This window comes from Plasmodium coatneyi, chromosome 14 (assembly GCF_001680005.1).
Source record: "Plasmodium coatneyi strain Hackeri chromosome 14, complete sequence".
NCBI lineage: Eukaryota > Apicomplexa > Aconoidasida > Haemosporida > Plasmodiidae > Plasmodium > Plasmodium coatneyi.
In genome coordinates this window covers 1,868,131-1,892,604 of record NC_033569.1, presented here as the reverse complement: position 1 = coordinate 1,892,604, position 24,474 = coordinate 1,868,131, and the positions used below count along the sequence as shown (strand labels likewise).

Sequence of the window (24,474 nt, the reverse complement as noted above, 5' to 3'; positions counted from 1 at the left end):
TTACTTTATACAATAGGATGGTAGCAGCTAGTGCAATTCCACCTATAACAGAGAAGACAGAAGAGATGGCTGGGATGGTTCCACCGGAGAAGGGTGTGTTCGCTCTTGCGGGTGCTTCCTTTTTTATTGAAGACATTCTCTCTGTAACATCATTGACATGCCTCTCGATTACTTTATCTCCTGTTAAAGCTCCCACAGTACACTTCAATTCCCGTAGCTTCTCGGTGCTACAATATCCTTGATTTCTCTTCCCATTAAACCAGGTACAATACGGATCATTGTTACCTTCACTCCTGGGACATTGTGCTTCCATAGACCTACATGCTGATTCAATGCTCCTTATATGTTCGGCATATGTTGCATCGCACGTCTGTCCACTACTAGTTACATGATTTCGCAGGGTTCCGTAGTCATTGAAATAATCACATACTAATTTTGCGTTTTCGAAGTGATTTTTCATAATATTACTGTTTTCGTATATATTGTTACACCATATCCTCCCGCTCTCTAATTTTTCCCATTCACTGTAAACCGTACTTATAAAATTTGGAAAGGAATCTGTACGTAATTTCCCGAACACTAAACTTCTCAACCAATAATAGAAAAAATAACAGGGTTCATCATCATCGGACTGCTTTTCTTTTATTCTTTTAGATGCATAACACAGCGCTTCCGTGATATTCTTAATATTATCCTTAATTTCTGGATATTTCTGCAGCTCCCTTTTTATATCATCCCCGAAATTATCATTAGTAAATTTCAAACAATACGATGTGCCACTGTTGAACTTATTATAGTAATTTATTTTTGAGGGTAACTTATCTAAAGGACCATCCTACATGTATAATTAGTAAAAAATGTATATTCATATATGGTCCCCCTTCCTCCTCCTCTCCAATTTTTTACACTATGGTAGATAAAAATATTACGTGTGTATACACACACACAATAATTTACCCATTGTGAGTAGAAAATGAATGTCTCAGTACTTTCCTTTTACACCCTTACCTCGACATCGGGGGAAAGAGTAAGAGAAGAGGGAGCACGAAGAGCAAGATCCTGGGAGTCTTCCGTAAGTTGAGTAACCACAGGACCATTCATACCATCTGGGGAAGTTTCCTTGCATGTCAGTGCTCGCAATTTGTCCGTATCACAGTAATTTTTTCCTTCCTCCTCTTTCCTCCCATTAAACCAGGTACAATATAGATCATTATTATTATTCCCAATTTGACAATATTCATTCACAGCAGTGCATGCTTCAGTAATTTTATTCCGGTACTCCGGCCACTCTACCCCACACAGAAGGTCACCCTGCTGTAAGTACTCTATTATATCCTCATAATCGTAATAGAAGTCGAATATGGTTCTTCTATGGTCGAAGAGGTCTTTCTTAACATCATTGTATTTAATTTCACACTTACTTCCATAGGACGGACTATCCAGCATTCCGTAAATTTTTCCCATGATTTCCAATAACTTATGCTCCTGTATATTCTCAGGAACCTGTTTCCCCATCCAATGATAAAAAAAACTGCATGATGTGTCATCATTAGACTTTGATGAATCCTTCTTCATTTTACACGCGGTACAGTGAGCACCCATGATATTCCCGGCTAAAGTAAAAAGGACAGGTGAATGCTCTTTTAAATTATTCCCTAATGCACTCTTCACTTTATCGGCCCCGCTAATAATAGGGTTACATGCTCCCCAAGTAGCCCCATCAAACCTATCATAGAATTCGGTCTTGGAAGGTAATTTGTCCAAATCTCTGACCTACAGATGTAATTTAAAGGAATATACATACGTATTTGCACATTTTAATTTCATTGTGCACACAATATTATGTGCACACAGATTTATCCTTATTATAAGCGTGAAAGAATAATACATATTACCTTTGCCATTGTTCATGTAAGTAATTTGTGTATGTAATAAATTTGTATTAAAAATTTTCAACGTATATAATAAATATGTAAAAATTTTGGCTTATTCTATGCTCCCCAATGTTAAATTTTTATTCCCAGGTAATGCATACTCCTTCATTCCTCAATAATAATAATGATATATCATACACATTTACCAAATGTTTATATGTATACAGTTAATGCAAAAGTAGGAGTAAATGTGCTGTAACAGCAATATAAGAGATAGTATGGAGTGAAACATGTGGTGTACATTATTAAATTATTCTTTTTTATTATTAAGGGACCTAATTGAAAAATGTTAACAAATAATGTATAATTTAAAAAAAAAAGAGTATTTATCTTCCCCTTTCCTTTAAATGTGTACATTCATTTATATGGTCAGTGAAAAAAGTATGTGTACTTCACAATACAATTTCACTCTCAATACCAAATATAATACAAGTATATAGAGAGAAAAAAGAAGAAGAAGGGGAGTACAGCATAATGCAGAAAGATATATATATATATATATATGCTCACATATTTTTGTGTTCAATCTTTGTATATATCTGTATTATTATATTTTTGTGCATTATATTTCTTTGCGTGCACACATTCTGTGTATTTTCGCTTGGAATATTTTATAATTATTCACATATTCCTCTCCAATTTTGCTCATAAGCACACTTCTCTTTCTGACGAAAAACATAACATACGTATTCTTTATTTATTCTCCATTAATATTAAGTAAGTTAATTGAATATTATTAAAGGATACTGAATAATTCAAGCAAAAAAGAGTATAAATCCTCTCCTTCCTACTCTTATAAATGTGCACATACTCATTTATCCACATTCAGTGAAAAGAGGTATGTGTATATTCACAATACCAAATATAATACAAGTATAATACAAGTATAGAGAGAAATAAAAAAAAAAGAAGAAGAAGAGGAATACATAAGTGCACAAAGAAAGATATATATTTTTTGTTCACATATATTTTTCTGTTCAAAAGAGAGAGAGTGAAAATTTGGTTTCTGTTTGTGTGCACGCACACATTCCTCTTGTAGCAGTACATTCCCCTTGTAATAGTAGTTTGTTGTGGAAGGGAAGCAGTTCCTTCCTCCTTCCTTCCTTAGACCCTTCCTTCCCCTCCAATTCCTTAGACCTTCGTTCCTTCCCTTCCTCCTCCTTAAAACACTTCCTTCCCTTCCTCATCCTTAAAAAACTTCCTTCCCTTCCTTCCCTCATTAGACTCCTTTGACTCCGTTCCTTAGACCCCTTCATTCCTTCCACCCAACCACCACCCTAACAACCTTCCTTCCACCAACCACCCCTAACAACCCACCTAACACAACCTCCTTTTCAAACTCGACCCAACTAACAACTTACCCTCCACCCACCTAACAACACTCCAACCATCTAAAAACACTCCAATCACCTCACAACACTCCAACAACAACAGCTAACCCTTTCATTCTACCACTCCTAACCCCTCCTCCTAATACACCAACAATCTACGTCTACACTCATAACCCTTCATCCTAATACCCTAGCAACATCCCTTCCATCCTACCCCACACCACTAACAACTTCCCTCCCATGATCATTGCATATTAACAACCCCAAATTATACACACCTTAATCCTAAACCACCAAATTCTATACCGCCAAATCTTACACCAACAAATCCTCCACCACTAAATCCTACACCAACAAATACTACACCCCTGAACACTTAAATCCTAAAATCTAATTCATAAACCCTGAACCCTAAACCCTGAACCCTAAACCTTGAACACTAAACCCTAAACCCTGAACACCTAAACCCTAAAAGATAATTCATAAACCCTGAACCCTAAACCCTGAACCCTAAACCTCGAACACTAAACCCTAAACCCTGAACACTAAACCCTAAAACCTAAAATCAAAACCCTAAAATCTAAACCCTAAACCCTAAAACCTAAACCCTAAAACCTAAACCCTAATGCCTAAACCCTGAACACTGAACCCTAAGCCCTTAAATCCGTGAACCCTATGCCCTGAAACCCGTGAAACCTAAACCCTGAACCATAAACCCTGAACCCTAAAACCTGAACCATAAACTCTGAACCCTAAGCCCTGAACCTTAAAACCTGAAATACTGAACCTGCAACCCTGAAACCTTAAATCGGAAATCCGAAGTACTATGCCCTAAAAGCTAAATCCTGAAAACATTTTATATGTGAAAAAAGTATTGATATTATACTCATCAGAAGAAAAGGGGGAATGGAGGAGTACATTAATATGTATAAAAATATAATCTATATTGAAAGGAGAAAGGAGGAAGATCTTAAATGTTATGATGTATTTAAAATGTGTAAATTAATTATAATGTTCTCAACGAAATAAGGGGGGAAGTTGGGGAGTTGTTATTATTACTGTTGAAAATTCATGAACGGAAAAAGGAATGTGTAATAAGGAATATTAGTATAGGAATGGGTGTATTTTTTTAAGTATGAATAAGTAATGCACTTTCCTATATTATATCTTTCTTTCGTTATTTTATAAGTGCACAAACCTTATTGAATGTGGATTAATGTGTATGTTTATGAGGAAGAAAAAGGAACTTCGCACATGATCTATACTATACATATGAGGAATCATTTAAAAATGTTTTATAATTTCCCTTTAAAATAACCATAAAACATGAATTAAGTGTATATACAAAAATTTCAGCTTAAAGGAAGAAGTTGTATTCCTGTGAGTATAGTAGTTTGGGAAGGTGTGAATAATAATATAATATATCAAACAATGATGTACACACATTAATAATGAAGAATTCATTCGTGAACTTTATTACGTATAAACATTATACATATATAGAAAAATAACCATAACAAAGGAAACGGTAAATGGTTATTTCTCTTTCGACGCAGGTGTATACATATTGTGCACATAATATTCCATGCCGCGGTGTAGATAAGAAAGCTTATGCACATCTCCCGAATGAAATTTGTTAGATTCAATTATAGGTAGTTCACCTTCAGGAAATATGAGTGAAAATAGTGGGGGGAAGGAACTTCGTTGCGGAGGTCAACTGCAATTCTTAAAAGGCTTGAAGAGTCAATTGGAAGAAAGAATAAGGAGTGAAAACTTACAACAGGAAAAAAACTCAGCGGATGATGTTCCACCTGTCTGGTGTTGCTTATCTAGCATATTTGACAAAAGCAGGGATGAGCATGGACCCTGCCATCTTATATATTATACAGCAGGAAGCATGATATATGCTAAATTAAAGGATAAGGGATCATTTGATAAAATTATGAAAGAAGTACACGATATATTGGGGAAGGCTTTAAGTAATCAGAAGTGTAAAGCAGTGCCGGATGGCACTGGGGAAAAGTTATTCGAATTAATGGAAAAACAGTTCGATTATAATTTGGACCCCGAAGAAGCATGGGAGGAAGGGAAGGATTCCAGGGGAGTTAGCTGTAAAAAATGTGCTAAATACTTAGAGAAGGTTGCTGAAGCATGCCGAAAGGTAGAGGAACAATGTAGGAGTTCGCCGAGTGCTGAGAGATGTGGAGGAATTGCAGACAAAAATGATCAAGGCAGCCCTGAGTATTTATTGCAATTGATAGAAAGCTTAGTTCTGGAACCACAGTCCGCAGAAATTACAAAGAAGGAGCAACAAATACTGAAGGTTCGTTCACTCCCTTCTCAGAATAGATTATTTAATTATGTGTGCACATTATTTTATGCGCAATGTAATAAATGCAGAAATAGAAACACATGGGAATACATATATCTATGTATATGTACTCCACTATTTTCACTTTTAGGCAGCGAATTTAAATAATTTACCTTCAAGAAAAAGGTACAATGGATTCGACCGAGGAGACAGGAACGATGGAGAAAGCAATGATATGGAAGGTACACCTGAGTGTAACTGGGGAAAAGATGGGGACTACATTGAAAGAAAAATTAACGTCTGCATTAAGCAGTTATGTAGATATGCAGGAGGATATTGAGAACATTGCAAAAGCTTGGTGTTATGTAACTAATGGTGCGAACGAAGAAGGGATCTCAGCAGGAGGAATAACGACGAAGAAAGTGAGTGGTCCTGTATATGACCTTCTTTATTATTGGATTTGGGATAAATTATGGAAGGAAAAGGGCGACATTAACTTCTCCCCAAGTGTTATAAAAAAGATTTACGATACACTGGAGGAGGTGTTCCCTAGTATTGCATATGGACGAATATGTACTGATGTTAAGGAGGAAAACTTCAGCCAAATGAAATTGGCATATGATTATACTGTGGACTATGATGAAATAAAAAGTCAATTACAGGATCCTAATCCTGATAAGACTCCCTGTGATCAGGGATATTGGCAACACCTACAAGACAGTTACTCAGCTTATGAGGAAATATATACGAAATGTACCCAAGGAACTGGTGGTGGTGATGCATGTTTTACCAAGTCCCAAGGGATATGTGAGGATTATGGTGATCCGAAGCGGGAAGAATTAAAATGTACTCCAATAAAAACACCTGTGGAAAGCAAAGCAGAACATCATGCATCCTCCAATGATACAGCGTCCTCCACCACCCCTACCACCGCCGCTCCCATTGTCTCCTCCATCTTAGGAGCAGTAGGAGGATTAGCTGCAATCACATCTTTCTTTTTATATAAGGTAATAGTAGTAACAACTACAAAAAAATATAAGAACATAATATAGACACACACGCACACCATTCCATTATATAAATAATAAATATAGAATAGACTGCATTTCTATGTTATAGATACTCCCTTCCTTACACCTTTCCTTCCTTCCCCCTCCTTCCTTTCCTTCGCCTTTTCTTCCTTCAGTACACATCCTTACCTTCTTGGTTCCATAACAAATTTGGTAACAATGTTGGAAACAACAGTAGAAGAAAAAGATTCGCCCAACACGACTTTGAAACATTAACGGACAATTCTACAGAGTACTCAGCTGATTATTCAACAGCAGATGGTTCAACAATAGGATACTTGACAGATACATCTACCATCTATAATGAAGAACGACCACTGCGACAACCACCCACAGGAGGGAGAAACAATAACGTTAGAAGGCGAAACAGGAATATAGCTTACCAGAGCATGTAGAGAATGGTATGTAATGTACCATTGGAATGTAACACATTAAATGTGATGTTCCTTCCCCACCCCCTACTGGAGGAAGGAGGAACAATAAATAACTACGGAACTCATACAGTGTGAAAAGAGTAAATTGGCTTTTCCTTTGTTCCTTTTTTTTTTTTCCTTCTTTTTTTTCTTTTTATTCTTTTTTTTTTTTTCTTCTTTTCTCCTTATTCCTTCCATTCTTTTTATTCTTTTTTTTTTTTCCTTTTTTTTCTTCTTCTCTTCTAATATTAATTTTCCTTTTTTTTTTTTTTTAAAAAATATATAAATACTTTTTTAAGGAGGTCAGCACTTCTCCTTTCCTTCCTTTTTCTGCACCCTATCAGGAGTACTTTTCCATATTTAGTTACTCATACATAGAAATGTAGGAAAAAAAAAAAAAAAGAACAAAAAATAAGAAAAATAAAAGAAGAAAATAAAAAGGAGCCGCAAAAGGGGTGAAAGAAAAAACTCGAAAGATAGAACGAAACAAAAGTGTGAAAATATGAAAGAGAGGGTATATGTCAACACACCAAATAAAGGACGACACCTCAGCACACGTTGTACAGTATTCTATAGCTACCATATGTGCCTCCTCCCTATATGCGCACTTAGGTAATTATGCGTCCATATGCACATTCGTACGCAATCACTGATGTGTGGATGTGCATCCTCTTAATAACTTCCAAACGAGCATACCTACCTTTGTGTAACCGCTGTAAAGGGGTAAAAAAATAATTGACGCTCGTTTGAGCGCTAACGTGTTCCCTCAGTTTTGCACATTTCCTTTTTTTAAAATATTTTTATCACAAAAAAAGAAAAAGAAGAAAAAAAAAACGCATTGTTGTATTTGCACCATTTGGTTTATCGAGCAGGAGGTGGAAAAAAAGAAAAATAAAATAAAAAGGGGCGCGAAAAATGTGGAAAATTACCACAATAGGTCATGCAAAAAAAATTTTTTTTTTTAAAGTGCACATTTGTCCTACTTAGTATTCTGCACAATTACCAAAGTGGATGGTACATAAAATATAGAAGAATACAATTTCTGGTAAATGATGTAAGACTATTTTCCGCGCTGTGCTTATCTGCCACATTTGCATTGAACTCCCCTTTTAGCCCATCCCTTCTTTACCGCTCTCTTTTTAGCTGCCCCCCCTTCTTGTTGCCCCTTTTTTCCTTTTTTTCACTGCTTGCATACATTAACCGAGAGCCATTGTCGCGGCTGCTACAGTCGCGTATAAACTTCTGTAAAGGGGGGAACAGAGAAACTTTTCCAATTTGTTCATCTTCTTCGCTCTATATCAGACTTCGCTCGCCCGTTCCTTAAATTACCCACAATAAGGGGGTGAGTGTCACACAAGTGTAAGCACAGGCAAAGACAATCCTGTGGGTACACTCCCCTCCACCCGTGTTACTCCAACATGGAGGAATTCCTCACAAAGCTGAAGAAAATATCTGAGCAGTACAACAACCTCCTACTGGAAAAAAAGATCATCGACAAGCGAATCACACACATCGGAGAAAATATACGCAAGTACAAAGAGACCAGAGACAAATCCATGAAGGACGTGGAGTTGAAAAAAAAACAGCTGTTAAAAAACATAAAAATAAACACATCATCATGTGTCAGAAAATGGAACAGCTAAATGGGAAGCTCAACGAAATACTCATAAGAAAGCAAAGCATAGATGATGATGAAGAAAAAAAAGTGATAAAAAAACAAATCGACACAGTTAACAACACATATGTTTTGCTGAAAAATGTCCAAAATTTAAATTATGCAATAACTATTCCTTATCAAGTCTTACATATATATACCCCTCCATTTCAGCTGATGTATATCTTTTGATTTAAAAAAAAAAAAAAAGTTTCAAAAAAATTACCAATCAAAAGTTGAAAAAAGGTGGTGGTTGCCCTGTATAACTAAAAACAAGTTAGCTGGTATATTTGCAGTGCAATACGTACGTGTGGGCCTGTGCTGAAGGATAAACCACACACATACGCGGATTCGGTATCTGCCGCAACACGGAAAAAATTCATTCGAAGGGCAGCAAATTGGAGGACCCCCTGGAGGGGCACATAGTGTGGTGTTCACTGGAAAGATTTACAAGAAATTGGTGAAAAACAAAATGTCCAACTTAATCCTTGTTTTTTTTCTTTTTCTTTTTTTTAGCCGCACTGTTGGCATTAACCGCAACAGTAGGTTCCACATTCGCCTTTATGGTTTGCAATTTCAACCCAATTTGTTTCATTAAGGCAAATTTACTAAATATGTTGCTGCTTCCGGCGTCCGGCATTTTTATACGTATCCTACCTTCCACCAGCCAATCCCTTGGATAGTATTTATTTTTTTCCACTACACATTGGATTTCCAATTCTTTACACGCTAATGCAATTTCGTCAACGGATGGGTCCGTTACACAATAATTCAGGTTTATTTTTCTTCCTTCTTTCACTTTTTTCTTCCTATTTAAATAATTCGGATATATAATTTTCCATCGAGAGTAGTCCTTACTGTCATCGTTCGCGTTAATTACTTCAGGATTCATCATTTTCTCTTTTGCTGCGTGTGAAAATTGTGGGCTTTCGCATTGGCCAGTTTTCTTCCTTCTTTTTTAATTTGCACTTTTGGTGTTTTTTTTCTTGCACGCGCTCCGTTTTACGCGCGTGAAATACAAACGTCCCACTGAGCGACGGACGATTGGCGGAGCCTATAATTGTGATAAGATGTGCAAAATGGTGAGACTCAACTGTATAATTTTAAAGCGGGGGGAAATTATATAACATTGTTGTGCAAACTGTTTAGGGAAACTCCCCCAAAGGTGAATGTAATGGCGGACGGGTGAAAGCTTAAAATTTTTGAAAAATGAAAAATCCATGCTCAGAATGGACAACGCAAAAACATGGCAAAACCGTCACGTGTAAAATATATCGACAAGTTTTACTTTCCGCTTTGTGGAAAAACAAAAGCGGACGGCGAAAAAAAAATATTTTTACATTTTATAACATGTGTTAATTTCCCCCTCCTCATTCATAACAGAAAAAAAAGGAAAAAAACATGTTATTTCGGCAGACAGAAGGTTTTAAGTTGTTTTTGCTTACCACATGAGGGATGCCGTATGTTTGGTTCCCCCTATTCCTGAAGTAACTTTTTCAAGGAAATGAGTCCTATAGCCTTCCGTTCGGCCACTTCTTCCTGCTGAATTTTTCACTAATTCGCATGTACAAGCTGCTAAGCAGAGCGGACGACCGGCATTCGCTTCGCAGTTGGGAAAAACCCTTAAGAGCGCGAATGTACATATATGCACGTAATCGTAATTATAAAAACAAGAATGTGCATGTTTATATTCAAATGTACGCTTGTCGAATAATTTTTCGGAATGGAAAAAAAACTGGCCAATGGCTTCAAAAAAAAAAAAGAAAAAGAAAGGAAAAGGAAAGGAAAAATTATAAAATCTCTATACGTATAAGAAATATTTGACAATTCTGTAAATAAAAAAAAAAAAAAAAAACGGCACGAAAAAAAACACGTCGAAATATACAGTACGCATGCATTATAAACTTGTTTCTGTTTTTAAGTACAAAGTATTTTATGTGAGCGGGTTGACAATGCATGGTTCCCCCACGCCCCGTTAATTTTGCAAAAAAGTTATGGTTATTCGAGTTATACGTTCGGAACATTTTGTACATGTTCCAGATATTGCTTCTTCCGTATGTATTATCTTTTCCAATCGCTGGCACAATTTAGCCAACCCTAACCTACAAACCTTATCTATTTTGTTGGAAGGGCTTGGCCTTACCATTTGAAGTTCCTTCCCCGCTTATGAGCGATTATAACGCCCTTTTTTTGTTCTAAGGATTGTATGTTATAGCAGAAGGTAAAAAACAAAAAAACAGCGGAAAAAAAGGAAGAAAAAAATTTTTTATGTACGAACATACAAATGTATACTTAACTTGTACATGTCCGAGAAGCTCAGTTTTTACAAACGAACTGCGGGAATTTCCTCATTTGCGGCGAGCGCATTGAAAAGGAAAATACCCGCAAGTCGGTATTATCGCACGTCTTACGATTTGAACATACATTTTGTCATTTTAAAGTTTGTGCAATTCAAAAACTTGCCAAATAAGCTGCAATCCGGGAGGGGAACAAAGGCACGCCGCGTTACATGTACATATGTACCATCTTCTTGTATACGTTTTGACTAAAACTGTAGATGTATTCTTATTTCTTCCGTTTCCAATCGTGTCCTATTACTTCGTTTGAGCATTCGCGCCGCTACGAGTTTTCATGCTCGTCTGCAGAAATTTGTTGGAACTGTGAGACACCTAAAGTGGGAACACCGGATGTAGAAGCCTTCCGAAGAAGTGACCAATTTAAGGGGCACGCGGGAAAAACCATTCCAAAGTGCTGACAAAACTATACGTGCCGTGCAGGAGTGGGTCCCGTGCTGTGCCCACAGGGGGGAAGAAGCAAAGACAAATGAAATTCCCATGGGAGACACTTTTTTTGTGACATAAAGAGGAAGCATCCGCTGTAGAATGACATCCGTGCGTACCCCTCGGGAAACCAAGTAATTCTTAAAATAACAAAAATGAAGATTAATAAAAATAAAAAAAAAAAGGAAAGAAGCACACACCAGAAGACTGTGACGATATATTTACATGCATAATACATCTTAAACTCGTAACCTTCAAAAAAATGAACTGTTAAGGGATAAAAACAGGCCACACACATACCACCCTCCAGAAATAAATCAAAACAACACACCCTCTGTAGGAAAAAATGTTCAAGAGGTATTTCATATTTCTGGTAATATCCATATTTAGCATAGCCCTAGTTGTATACAAAAGAGTAAAGCATGAAAGCGTGAGCGGGGAATACTATAATGGGGGAGGAAATATCGGTCGTGCAGGAGGCAGGCCTCCATGGAGGGCCACGGATGAGTGCAGCTTGAATGGAGAATTCTGCACCGTGGATTACAGCGATATTGGCACCGAACAGGATGAATACAAAATTGTACATTATAAAGGAACACGGATTCACAAAGTGAAGAAAGGACTGAAGCAAATTTTCCAACCCTTCTTAAAAAAAATGAAACGTGAAAAGAATAGCAAGCATATAATTTCCTTATTTTTAGAGTTCTTTGAAAATTCAAAAGTTTTTTTAACTGTCTCTTTGCGCTCAAGTTATCATATTCTTTACGCCTACGGAATACTGTTAATATCTTTCCTCAAGATTCTATTCTTATGGTATATAATTTTAGAGCCATATTTACAGTGGCTCCTTCTGAGGCTAAAAATAATGTATATAAATTTGGACTACAAAACGAAGAAGTACGTTATTACCATGCTGTGCGCCTTTTTAAGTGTTCTTTATCTGATTTATTCTGGAGTTATAAAATATATTTTAAATAAGATTTCCAAGTTTTACATATATTTGCTGAAGAAAGTGTTCAGAATTAATAAATTTTTGTTCACTATATTGCCGTATCTGTTGAGCTCCCTGTTGTACGTCACTTTGGTGAAGACCCTACCGATGTCGTTCATTTCGTTTTTTATCTATTCGATTTTTTTCCCCCTGCCTTCCATCTACTCTGTTATTATCATTTTGAAATATGTATACCCGTCTAAAATTAGTGAATACCTTGTTGACAGCGTTACAGAGAAGTTGAATTCTTCCAAATATATTAATGCCATGAGTCAGTATGTCGTCCTGAGGGATGGCGAGCTGGAGGAAGAAGACCAAGTTGAAAAGGCAGACGAACGTGAAGAAGCAAATGAAGAAGAAAAAGCGCATGAAGGAGAAAAAACGAATGAAGAAGAAAAAGCGAATGAAGAAGAAAAAGAGAATAAAGTTGAGGTTGAAAAAACGGATGACGTTAAACAAACGGATGAAGCTGAAAAAACAGGTGAAGTTGATAAAACGGGTGAAAGTGAAAAAGCAGGTGAAGGCGAAAAAGTGAATGAAATTGAGAAAGAAAATGATCACACAACAACCGAGCTCAAAACGGACGAGCTTAAAGATGACCACCCCGACGTCTCCAAGAAGAAAAAGTTCTCCCTCATCAGCCTGGAAAATTTTGTCTTTAACTTCAGAAAGAAGGACCGAAGCGGAAAATCGGTTGAAAACGAAAACCAAAACGGCGGGGCGATGGGAGACCCACCCACAAGCAGCCGCAAACAAAGCAGCATTTGCGAATCCGTAGGAGAACTTAAAGCGGAGGAAGAAAACCGGGACTCGTACTATGATGTGCCCATTTTACTAGAATATTGGCTCTTTATAAACATTTTAAAATTTTTAAACTTTTTTTTCTTTTTCCGCAATTATAACAAAACCTCGTTCATGTTCGAGTATTTTACCCTGTTCGTAATATGCCTGAACGTTAGCGAAAAGTTGCACGAATTTGTCTTCCTAAAAGATTACAAATCATCCATCCTGGTTCGCTTCTTGAAGAGTGTGTTAGTAAGTACAGTCGATTTTGTCTTATACACCTTATTCAACGTCAGACTGGAAAACGAAGAAAAGAAGGGGAAAAAAAATGCAGAGGCAGACATGCAATATAACGAGAGAAGCAATATACTAATTAATCTATCAAAAATAGTAAAGGATAAGTTGAAGTTAAACGAAACAGTTAAATTCAGCCTTACCTGTGTCAAGTCAGTCATTATGGAAAATGTGGTTGAAAGTGTTCAGGTGCCATTTTATATAAAAATTTTTATTAACCTCTTAATATACATGCCGCAGCTGATCCTTTTAATTTTCCCGTCCTTTATCCTTAAAATATATTTTGCTTATTTCTTTTTTATTTTCCCAATATTTGGATCTCTCAAATGTTTAGAAGAAAAAAATTCAATACATAACAAAATTTACTTCATATGTTATTTTTTCTTTTACAACATTGCCGCAGTCACTGTAAACCATGCCTTTTTCAAGTGTTTGCCTTTTTACAATTTATACAAAATTATAATTACCATATCTGTTCAAACTCTTCTTAAATATATTTTTAATGTCATCAAGGTGAAGAGTTAATTGCTTGTTTCACTTTTCATTTGTTTGCTTTTGTTTATTGTTTTGCAACCTCCTTGCATTTTTGCCTCTTTTTTTTACTATAACTTTTCTCCCAGTTTCGTTCTCATGCAACATTACGCTATTTTATTCTGTTATTTTTTTTTTTTGTTGTTGTTCAACGTAAGAATATTAAAAATTAACAAAACTTGTTTCTCAAATTAGAAGACAATTTTAATTTAAGCAGCGATGTAAAGCTGTGCAGGGTGTGGGGGTAGGGCCCTTTTGGTAAATCTTCCCCCTCTATGAGTGTATATAAAAGTGAGCACACCCCACATTATAAATATAATGTGTGCGCGTGTTTAGGTATAACCTGGTCAAAGTGGTATGCAATCCTGTTTAATATCTAACGGGTTTATATTAGCCTGTCTTTTTTTTTCTTTTCACTTCAGGGCGACATTCCCTACGTTAAGGTTTACGCAGCTTTTGCGCTGCACATTTGGGGTAAATTGTTCTTTTCATATAAGGAGATCAGCACAATTGAGGTCCTTCCCTTTTCATAACAACCCCCTCAACTGTTACATGCGCACATATACGCCTTGAGCGAATTTCCCCCTCCCGCATTAGCGAAATCCTGCGGATGGTCGTCTAAGTCGGGTGAGTAGCCCTTTTACGTGTGTCAGTTTGCATGGGAAAATTTCTACATGCACACCATTTTGCCCCTCGATAAAATTCCCCCTTCTACCTTATACAAAAAATAAATGGCGTGGAAGCGTACAAAATGAGCAGCATATGAAAGGCAAACGGAACAGCGAAATAAACCACACGTGCGTGAGAATATACTGATGAAAAATACCCCACTGGGAAGGTGACATATATGCACACGGTTTCGACTTTAGCGTTATCGCACTGATGTAGTGACCTGGATTTTCACATCCACGCAGAAGGGGCTGATAAAAGTGGGCGTTCTAACTTCATGTCGAACAATCACAATCATAGATAAAAAATGGATAAATATAAAAAATTGCATCAAATTAAATTAAAGAGTAAATGAAAAAAAATAAAAAATAAAAAAGGTGGAAATTTCTGAAGTATTGGAGTTTTCTCCAAAATGGAGCACTGACGCGGTAAAAGGAAAAACATGAAATTAATAAAAATAATTTTTTTTTTTTATTAATCCGTTTTTTTTCCCTGTGACAAGAAATGTGTGCATTTACTCCTTTGGGAAATACTTGCAAAAGAGAAAAAAAAAGAAAAGGCGCCTCACGTGGGGTTGCCTTCTTCTGCTCTATCCCGGTGATCACATTAATCTAGATTATTATGATTTTTTATTTCTTGCGCATATTGTTCCAAGTCCTTTTGGTGCTGGTCTTCATATACGTCTACCAACTCGTTAATGAAATCTTCGGTTGCTTCATCGACGTCTTCATCATTGGCATTTTCATCATTGGCATTTTCATCATTAGCATTTTCATCATTTGCATTTTCATCTTTGTAATCTCCCTTCTTGGACTTTCCCTTCTTTGTCTTTGCCTCCTTTGTTTCACCATCCTCGTCGTCAAAATTTAAGTCAACCGAGCTGCTATTTCCCATGGCCTCTTTTAAACTGGCGAAGGAACTTTTGGACAAAAAAGGCTTAAGGGTATCCTCCAAGTTGCTGTTTAATATATCGGCAGTCTTCAAGACAATATATTCCGACATCTCTTTCAAGTAATTTTTAAAGTCTCTTACATGTTCATCATCCATGTTTTCTAAATCAAAAAAAACATTTTCGTCTTTTAAGATGTCATTTAACTTGCCTTTTATTTTTCCAGCCAACTCATCAGCTAGGTAATCCTTCACTTCATCTAAGTCTCCCTTATTAGTTAAGTAGCCATTTTTTACTAGATCAATGATATCGTAACCCTTTTCGCTCCATTCAGTCGAAAGGCTGTTGCCATTAACTGCGGAATTTGAGTTAGTCTGATTCGTTTTACTTGCTGTTTTCCCTGTGTTCATGCAATTGTACAAACCGCTTTGCGAACTCAAGTACAGAATAAATAGGCTCGAAATGTGTAATATGGAAAATGCAAAGTTCTTCATTTTCGATCAGTTGGGTGTAATTATTGCAAAAGGGCAGTACCTATTAGCCGTTCTTAATATCTATTTGTATTCTACACACTCGCATGAAAACGCTTCACGCGTTCGTTCGTATATATATATATTTTTTATGTGTATATGATTTGAAGTGCTTCCTCAATATAGGGACCTTATAGTATTAACCCAATTGTTTCGTTTTTATATACACACAGGAGATACTTTTAAATAAGCATTATAATTCTCAGAAATTGCTAAATCGAAATTGTATCCTCGTTTGGAAGCGATGTAGCAGAAGCGTTATTATTTTTTTTCTTTTTTCTTTTTTTAAGATGGGATCACAAAAATTATGTTGCCCTAGCATTTTAGCAAAACCCAACTGCTTAATCACTGCACCGTGATGATCCATTTTGCGTCGCATTTTATGATGCTTGCACATTTTTATGCCATAAGGACCGTTTATAACACATAGGGACATTTGAATAGGAGTCAGGGGTGCCTGAGCGAAAATATAAATATACATGCATGTGCAAGCATATATGTACATATGGAAGACCTTGAAAACTTTTTTTTTTTTTTTTTTTTTGCGCGAATCGGTTAGCTAGATGCGCGTGTGCACCTACAGGTGTGTTTTTTTTTTTTCTCAAAATGAAGAGGATTTTTAGATGTACATACCTATGCACATGATCGTGCTTCTTCACACCACTGCGGAATTACCTTGAGAAGTGTTCCAGCTGCCGTAACGCGACTTCTTGCAGATAAGGCACAAAAGGTATTCAACGCGAACAGGTGCTTATTCCAGCATGTGTACATATACATATTTATATGTGTGCCATTTTGGCTGATACCCGGAAACGGCCCATGGGACAATTGCCTACCGCCCCTTCTGCCCAGTTTACCATCCTAATTGACGCAGCACGCGATGCGTAATCAGAAGTTAAGCTGAATTTTATAACCATTTATGCTGAGTTTGATCACCATTTACGCAGAATTCGCCTTCTCACTCCGGTAAACCAATTATTTGCCTCACAGCAATGTTGATGTGTTTTAAAATGTTACGAATTTCACTTAATGTTTATCTATTTGAGCAGGAAAAAAGCATATTGACAAAAAAATATATACGCGCATATACACATAGGAACGTATTCCCATATGAACGTGCGTACGTACACACATATGAGGAGTGAACATGTCATCGCACACGGGGAATCATAAAATGTGGACTACCAATGTTCCTATGTTTGTTTCAATGTGCGTTAAAATGAAGAAAATAAAAAAACTCCAAAAAAAAACGAAAAGACAAAAAAACGAATGAACCATAATAGATCAGCCATGAGCCATAAATCATAAGTGAAGGCGAATATGCTGAAACGCGAAAAAAAAAAAAAAATATGCACAACTCATGGCGGAAAAAAAAACAAAGATAAAATGTTATAATAAATCAATGCTCATTGGGCATATCACAATGTTGGTCCCATTTTGTTTACTTCATATTTAGCAACAATATGATGATGACCCCTTCGAAATGTCAGATTCCACAAGAGAGGGTACTACTTGCATGGCTGTTTATCCATCTCTGTTTGCCTATGGTCTCTTCGCCTACTTACCATTTGTTCATGCATATAACTTTTTCCCAAAAAAATGTGTCTATGTTATGCTTAATCTAGGAATTCTTCAGATAAATCATCTTCAGCTTCATCCTCTTCGGAGGAACCCGCTGATTCGTAATCCCAAATGTTATCAGGTACTGGCTTATGTAAAACGTCCTCAATTTTGTTAAAGAGAGTCTTGACGACCGGGCCCAATAAAAAGTAGGCTTCTTCCTTAACACGTGGTGGCTTAATCGTGTTGGCAACAATTCTTTCCGTTGGCTCTAAAGCTGCTTTTAACGCTTCCACTAAGACCTTCTTGGCAGTGGCTTTTAATTGGCTTTTTACGTCAAACCCACTTTGTAAAAATGATGCTGAATCCTTTTGCAGGGAGCTAACAATTTCGTTGGCGATGTTGTCGGCCAGTTCATTTCCAACTACTTCCAAGGATGCCGATTCGGAAAGGAATGATGATAAGCTGTTCCCTATGCGCTCGGCAAATTCGCTTCCTGCTTCAAGGGAAGACGAGGCAGTCGATCCGCTCTTTCCCCTCAAGGACAACACATTTACGAAGCAAAAAAGTGCTAAGAAAGCACAAATAATCGAGACTCGATTTACTTTGTTCATTTTGTCTTTCTTTGTTTTGTTAAATAAGTGAATTTATATGTGTGTATATATGTGTGTATATACGTGTGTACATATGTGCTTGTATAATAAGATGCGCGAGCTTAAAAGTACGTGTTTAAAAAGATGTGTTATGACAGTTATTCAAACAAACAAAAGGCCAACATAAGGTGAAAGAAGGAAGCATAAAAAGACAGGTAAGTGAAAGGTGTTTATTTAAATGTTACACGAATTGAAATTGAATCATTCATTTAACAAAATTGTTTTTGACAAAATATATGTAAGCATGTTATAATTTTATATTATTTATTGTATGTGTCCTTTTTTTTTTTTTTTTTACCTTCTCATGTTTGTTTAAAATAAATGGTGTAAAAATATATTTGCAAATTGAAAAAAAAAAAAAAAAAAACAGCTTAAAATTTAAATTAAAGATTAAAGCTATATGTACATGCACAACTTCAGTGATCAGGTATTTAAGAAAATGTCTCTTAAAGATCATTTTTTTTTTTTTTACACATTAAATAGCTATCTGGAGTTTTTTTTTTTTTTTTTTTAGCATGTTCAGGTAAAATTGAGTGTCTTGTGCAGTTTTTTATACTCTCCACGTGACTGTTGTATTCAGTTGTGCTACATTTGGCTCAAACATTCAATAAAATATGAACAAGCCAAATTAAGAAAAAAAAAAAAAATTAGCGTTTCATAGAACCTTTTAATGAAGTAAACACACATTGTTCATATTTTTTTTTTTTTTTTTTGCATGATTTTTTTTTTTGTCACATGATACGTTCATATTTTTATTTTTGGGCATGTAGCATGAAACAACGTTTTCGCATGCGTAAAAAAAAAAAAAAAAAAAAATAGCCAATGTTGTAATAATTTGTTCAGCAAGTTGTGCACACATTGGCTTGTTTATTTAGGTGCTTACCATTCATTTGATTAAGATAAATTAAATCAGATTTTTTCTACATATTTGTGATCAAGACCACTAGCCAAAATTGGGGGTCCAGACAAGGCTTAATACTGTCTTCCAAGTGTGTGAACAATTTTTTTTTCCATACAACCTTTTCGCATGTGTATATGCATACATAAGCTCTTACGCGGGCACATGTATGTGACTTTCTTTTTTTTTTTTACGCCATACTCACAACTATTCTTCCTTCACTAACCATGTGTGTTTAAAAAAAAAAAACTCCGTTATCCTTTCGCCAGATAGCATCACAAACTGTGACACTTTCGAATTCGTTAAAATTTTAAAAATACCTTTATGTAATGTAATTTTACGCATGTGATCTTTATTTGGTAAGAGGAGGGAAGTAAAGGGGGGTACATACGAAATAGCTAATATTTCCTCATCATTTTTATGGTAGCGTTCCTGAGGTCTACAATTAAAAAAAGGTGATGTTTTTCCCCCAGCATGACGTACGTTTTGCGAGAAAGATTTTAGCGCCCCATGTTGCTGGTCCTCTTAATGTGCATAAAGTTCGGCATGTAAGAAGGTGAGAAACCCTGACTCTGTATATCACACTTATTCACCAACGCAATTTGTCGGCATTTGCCATCCCCTTAACCTTCCACATTTTAATATACATTCGCGCAACGAACGTAGTAGGAAGACAGCGTCCATTCACTTTTTTTACTACTAAAGGAGAATTTTTCCAAATCAGTGCCGTCAATCTGACGCTCAAAATGGTTAACCTGGATTAGCGAAACACGTTGCCTGTAATTTCGTTTAAATATGGTATACAATGAAGACAAAAAATGGAAAGAAATATTTTGCTATTTTAAAAAGTAAAATATTATCACTTAGCTAGGATCTGCGTATTTTTCCGCACTCGCTTAAGCGTGGGAATATTTTCCGCAAGTTAAAACCTCATTGTAGTGTTCCATAGAAATTAAAAAAAAATGTTAAATAAAGATAAATAATGTTCACACATAATGTGCAAATTTATAAACAAATTTTTTTATGAAAAAAAAATTGGGGTAATCTTTTATTTTCCCTTGTTTTCTTTGTAAAGCTAAGAGTCTGCCGCGTTTAAAAAAAAAAAAAAAAAAAGCGAAATATGTAGATACATAAAACGACAATTTTTGTGAGCACACGAAATGGATTGCAAAATATGTGTACCTTTTCCTCTTACTAAATAAAGATGTCATGCTAAATTCACATAAGACATATGTAGGCAGATGTTCGTCTTAGGTGCTGCACAGGACAATGGACACGCATACCTCCTCAGTTTTTAGGTGAGTCAAAAGTCAAACGTGTGGCTTTCCCTTCAACTTGCATGTGTGATTTCCTCGGAGATAAAAAATGCGATTTACGTTTTTTTTTTTTTTAATCATTAGTGAAAAGCGCCTTTTCGTTCGAGCAAAACGGAACGCATATTTTTTATTAAATGCCACGAAAAAAATTGCGTCTTTGACTGTTTATCCGTATCATTCAAAATTGGAGCCATTTTTCAATAAAACCTGTGCCTCAAAGGATTAGGGAAAAAAGCATGGACGTTCAGGCAACAAATATCCAGCGTAACGCAAGCATTTATACGTGTACATGCACAAGCGTAATTAATGAGAACAGCTGTAGAACGCGTTTTAGCCCATTTACTCCTCGTGTACTTTTCAACACACAATGTAAAGTGCGAAATAAGCAGATGCTTGCTGATGCACGAAAATTATGACGATTATAATTTAGAAAAATTTAAATCCTCCGATTTTTTAAATGAAGAAAAGTCATACATTGCAGACGTGAACTCGGTGGGCAAAAGTAAAAGGCTGCAAAATGGCAACAGCATCTTTGTAGGCAATCCTTTATATGGTTGCTTCAACAGGTATGCACTGAGGCGAAATGGTCGATATGGTAGAAATGTCGTAAATAAAGAGCGATCTACAAAATCGCACGAAAATGGCGAACCCGCCAAATGCAGTGGAGAAACGTGTTCCAGTTTCATGCTTATAAAAGCACACCGCGCAGCGAGACATGCCATGAAGAAAAATGAAAAAAATTACAAATTGTGTAACTTGCAAAGGGAGGGAAGAAACTGTAAAAAGGTTACCAGTGGGAAAGACAAAGTGGGGCAAGCTGCTACCATAAATAAGCATAATTATAACTCCAACCTGCTGGACCTCACTAGGATACCTAATAAGCAGCACCTGTCACATGGTTTGCTGGAAGGTTATCCCAAAGAGGAAAAAAAAAATGTTTACACGGAACCGAGTGATTTTCAAAGCTTTAGCCATTTTGAGACAGACACTGTTTCTCCCTTCAATATGAAGGAAAATCCAATGCGGGAAGAAAAACAAATAAAAATCCATGACAACACCAAGCTAAATGAACTACCCCCAAATGAACGGCCTAAAAATGGAGGATATAACATGGTAATGCTCCCTTCGTATAACGATAGCATTGGCTACTCTGGAGGAAATTACTTCGAAAAGGAAAAATTCATCCAGATAAAATTCCCAATAAAGATCAGCAGCGAAGTTGCCGAAGAAAATGAAGAGATGGACAACGAGAAGGAGACCATGAAGAAGCTGGAAAAGCAGCAATCACTGCAGAACCATTCAGATGCGAATTTTGCAGAATTTGCGAACAAGAAAGGAGAAGGAGACAATGCTGAGAAAGGAAGTAACAATATTGTAAATTCCAAACTGGGGGAAGATAACATAATAGGCATTTTCAAAACTCCGTATAGCCTTGGAAGAGATAGTTTTTTCATCAAAAACGAAATGGAAAATTTGAAACAGATAAATTCAGAGAGGAGGGATGAACAGTACAAAGATTTTGACTTAAGAGACGCTCTAATGGGTGAAACGGGAAGCATAACCAATACGCAACCACTTGGTGGCGACACACAAATTAAGAAAATAAAAAATAATGTGCTAACGCATAGTCCTAATGATGGAGAGAAACAAGCAACATATGATAAGGGACACAACCCAGATATCGATTTGTCGTTAAAGTACCTGGGGTTAGGTTACGATATCATTATGGGGAACCCAGAAGGGGATCCCACGATTAATGTTGACCCAGGGTTCAGGGGACCTGTGCTTCAAATAAATATAGAAGAGATGCGCGTGAATAAGGATATCAGTGGAAACTCGAATGGTACTACCTCTTCTTACGGTAGTGGTATCCATGGAGGAGGCCCCCCATACGGGGAATCCACACTGATGGAAGACTACACCATAGAGGAGCATAAGCCAAAACTGACCCCGTGGGTGATCCCTGAACATTCGTGTAGCCAATCCAAAAATGTAGAGGAAATACAAAATTTGGAGCAATACAAAATGGAATTACTGTCCGATGTTAAGGTCAGTACCCCGTCCATTTTCCCATATTCCTTTTCCGCATCGGCAGAATATAAAAATGCGATAAAAAAATTAAAGGTGCAAAATAATGTTATATTTATGATGAAAATTTATTGCCTACGCTATTATACTGGAATACCAACTACAACGAGTTGGAGGTTCACAGACAATTTTAGAAACGCCTTGAAGAAACTACCCCCAACTTTTGATGGGCTGAAAGAAGATAGCCAATGTTCCTACGAGTACTACATTAACAAGATACACACTCCCCAATGTGAAGAAAATGTGAACAAGTGGATGATGTTTTTCAGGCTTCATGGTACGCATGTAGCCCATGAAATATACTTGGGGGGGAAAATAATCATAAAAATGAATATGGAAAAGGACCAATACAACAAATTGAAAGATAACAATATAAGTATAAAAACGTTCTTCAATTTGTACTTTCACAAAATGGGGTTATCTGGAGCTTACAGCAAGCAGACACAAAAACTGGTGAAGAAATTTAGAACCTCAAAAGATATATCCATTCTTGGAGGAAACCCAGGACTAAATATAGAAAATTCAACCTTCTTTGAAAAATGGGTTAATTCTATTAATAAGAATTCCATGCCTATAAGAACCAAGTTGTTACCGTTTAGCTTTTTCATGGACGATCCTAACATGATACAAGCGTATAAAGACGCCTTAACTTTTTATGGCCTCACTTATGGGGTTCAAATATTTGACCATGAAAAATATAGCCATGTGGTATTATCCATAGGTGAATATCTTGAAAAATGCACACAAAAATTGTATGCGGGTCCTCCTCCAGGATTATTAACATGTCCATTGGGAAGTAGCCTCCTCATGGGATTTTCCCTAAATTTAGATTTTTATAAAAATAAAGACCTAAGCAGCACTAATGGTATAGCTAGCTGTGAACAGATGAAAGAATCCTGCAGTGGTAATGGATTTGGAAAAAAATATTCCGATATAAGAATATGGGGATTATGCTCTGAAAAACCAATGGACTTTATAACACAAGTTGTCCAGCAAGGGGAGTCCCCCAAAATAACTGCTTCCTGTCCTGGCAATTTAGTTATCCTCTTTGGCTTTGCTCTAATGAAAGGTAAAGGTTCATCCTCTGCAAACAAGGTGGATATATATCCATGTCGAACCGGCCAAACCACCTGCTCTGCGGTGTTACAAGACAGCAAAATTAAGCAAAGCATGATATATATAGCTTGTGTGGATAAATCCACGAATGGATTAGAAAATATTCAAACGTACAGTAAGGTAAAAAATATGGGTTATGTAAATTCAGATCAGGATGAAAATGATACGTCGCTTAGTTTTACTTGTCCAAAAAATAGCTCCTTGGTTTTTGGTTTTTCTCTCGAATTTCACACGAACTTTTCAAGGACGAGGAATAATTTTACGGACTGTTCAAAAGCTTCTAACACCTGTCAGATAAGGGGCACTCGGATTAATACGAAGCTTGGCTTTTTTAAGCCAGACAAGTACTCCCTAGCTATAGTAGCAGTGTGTTCCGCACGGAGCGAGTTATCCCTACGCGCGTGAGGGACAGGCTGCCAATCCACCATCACAAATGTTTCCCTTTCGCACCATTTTGTGGCCATTTTTCGGTCACGTTGTCACTAACCCTTGTGACAAACTTGTAACCACTTTGTACTTTTTTTTTAGTAGCATAATCTTTCCCCCCGTAGTTATGCAACGGGATTAGCCATTTTTTTTAGCCCTCATCATTGCGTCCTATGCGAATATATGCTTAAACATATTTGTGCAGAATGCCCCCGATGTGCGTCTCATCCGACAATC

General features: G+C 36.5%; 5 protein-coding genes across 5 annotated transcripts; 2 read left to right on the top strand and 3 right to left on the bottom strand.

Annotated features, from left to right (window-relative positions):
• Positions 1 to 9,194: 9,194 nt before the first annotated feature.
• On the bottom strand, positions 9,195 to 9,608 carry PCOAH_00055290 (Signal recognition particle 19 kd protein; the record flags this gene model as incomplete). Its single annotated transcript, XM_020062308.1, has 1 exon — positions 9,195 to 9,608. One exon carries the CDS (start codon positions 9,606 to 9,608, stop codon positions 9,195 to 9,197), a length of 414 nt encoding a protein of 137 aa, XP_019917821.1.
• Positions 9,609 to 11,839: 2,231 nt separating this feature from the next.
• On the top strand, positions 11,840 to 14,086 carry PCOAH_00055280 (Uncharacterized protein; the record flags this gene model as incomplete). The annotated part of the gene is made up of 1 exon (XM_020062307.1): positions 11,840 to 14,086. One exon carries the CDS (start codon positions 11,840 to 11,842, stop codon positions 14,084 to 14,086), a length of 2,247 nt encoding a protein of 748 aa, XP_019917806.1.
• A 1,281-nt stretch (positions 14,087 to 15,367) lies between these two features.
• On the bottom strand, positions 15,368 to 16,144 carry PCOAH_00055270 (Uncharacterized protein; the record flags this gene model as incomplete). The annotated part of the gene is made up of 1 exon (XM_020062306.1): positions 15,368 to 16,144. The coding sequence occupies one exon, from the start codon at positions 16,142 to 16,144 to the stop codon at positions 15,368 to 15,370; it is 777 nt and encodes a 258-aa protein (XP_019917617.1).
• Positions 16,145 to 17,796: 1,652 nt separating this feature from the next.
• On the bottom strand, positions 17,797 to 18,354 carry PCOAH_00055260 (Uncharacterized protein; the record flags this gene model as incomplete). The annotated part of the gene is made up of 1 exon (XM_020062305.1): positions 17,797 to 18,354. One exon carries the CDS (start codon positions 18,352 to 18,354, stop codon positions 17,797 to 17,799), a length of 558 nt encoding a protein of 185 aa, XP_019917753.1.
• Positions 18,355 to 20,913: 2,559 nt separating this feature from the next.
• On the top strand, positions 20,914 to 24,216 carry PCOAH_00055250 (Uncharacterized protein; the record flags this gene model as incomplete). Its single annotated transcript, XM_020062304.1, has 1 exon — positions 20,914 to 24,216. One exon carries the CDS (start codon positions 20,914 to 20,916, stop codon positions 24,214 to 24,216), a length of 3,303 nt encoding a protein of 1,100 aa, XP_019917892.1.
• Positions 24,217 to 24,474: the final 258 nt, after the last annotated feature.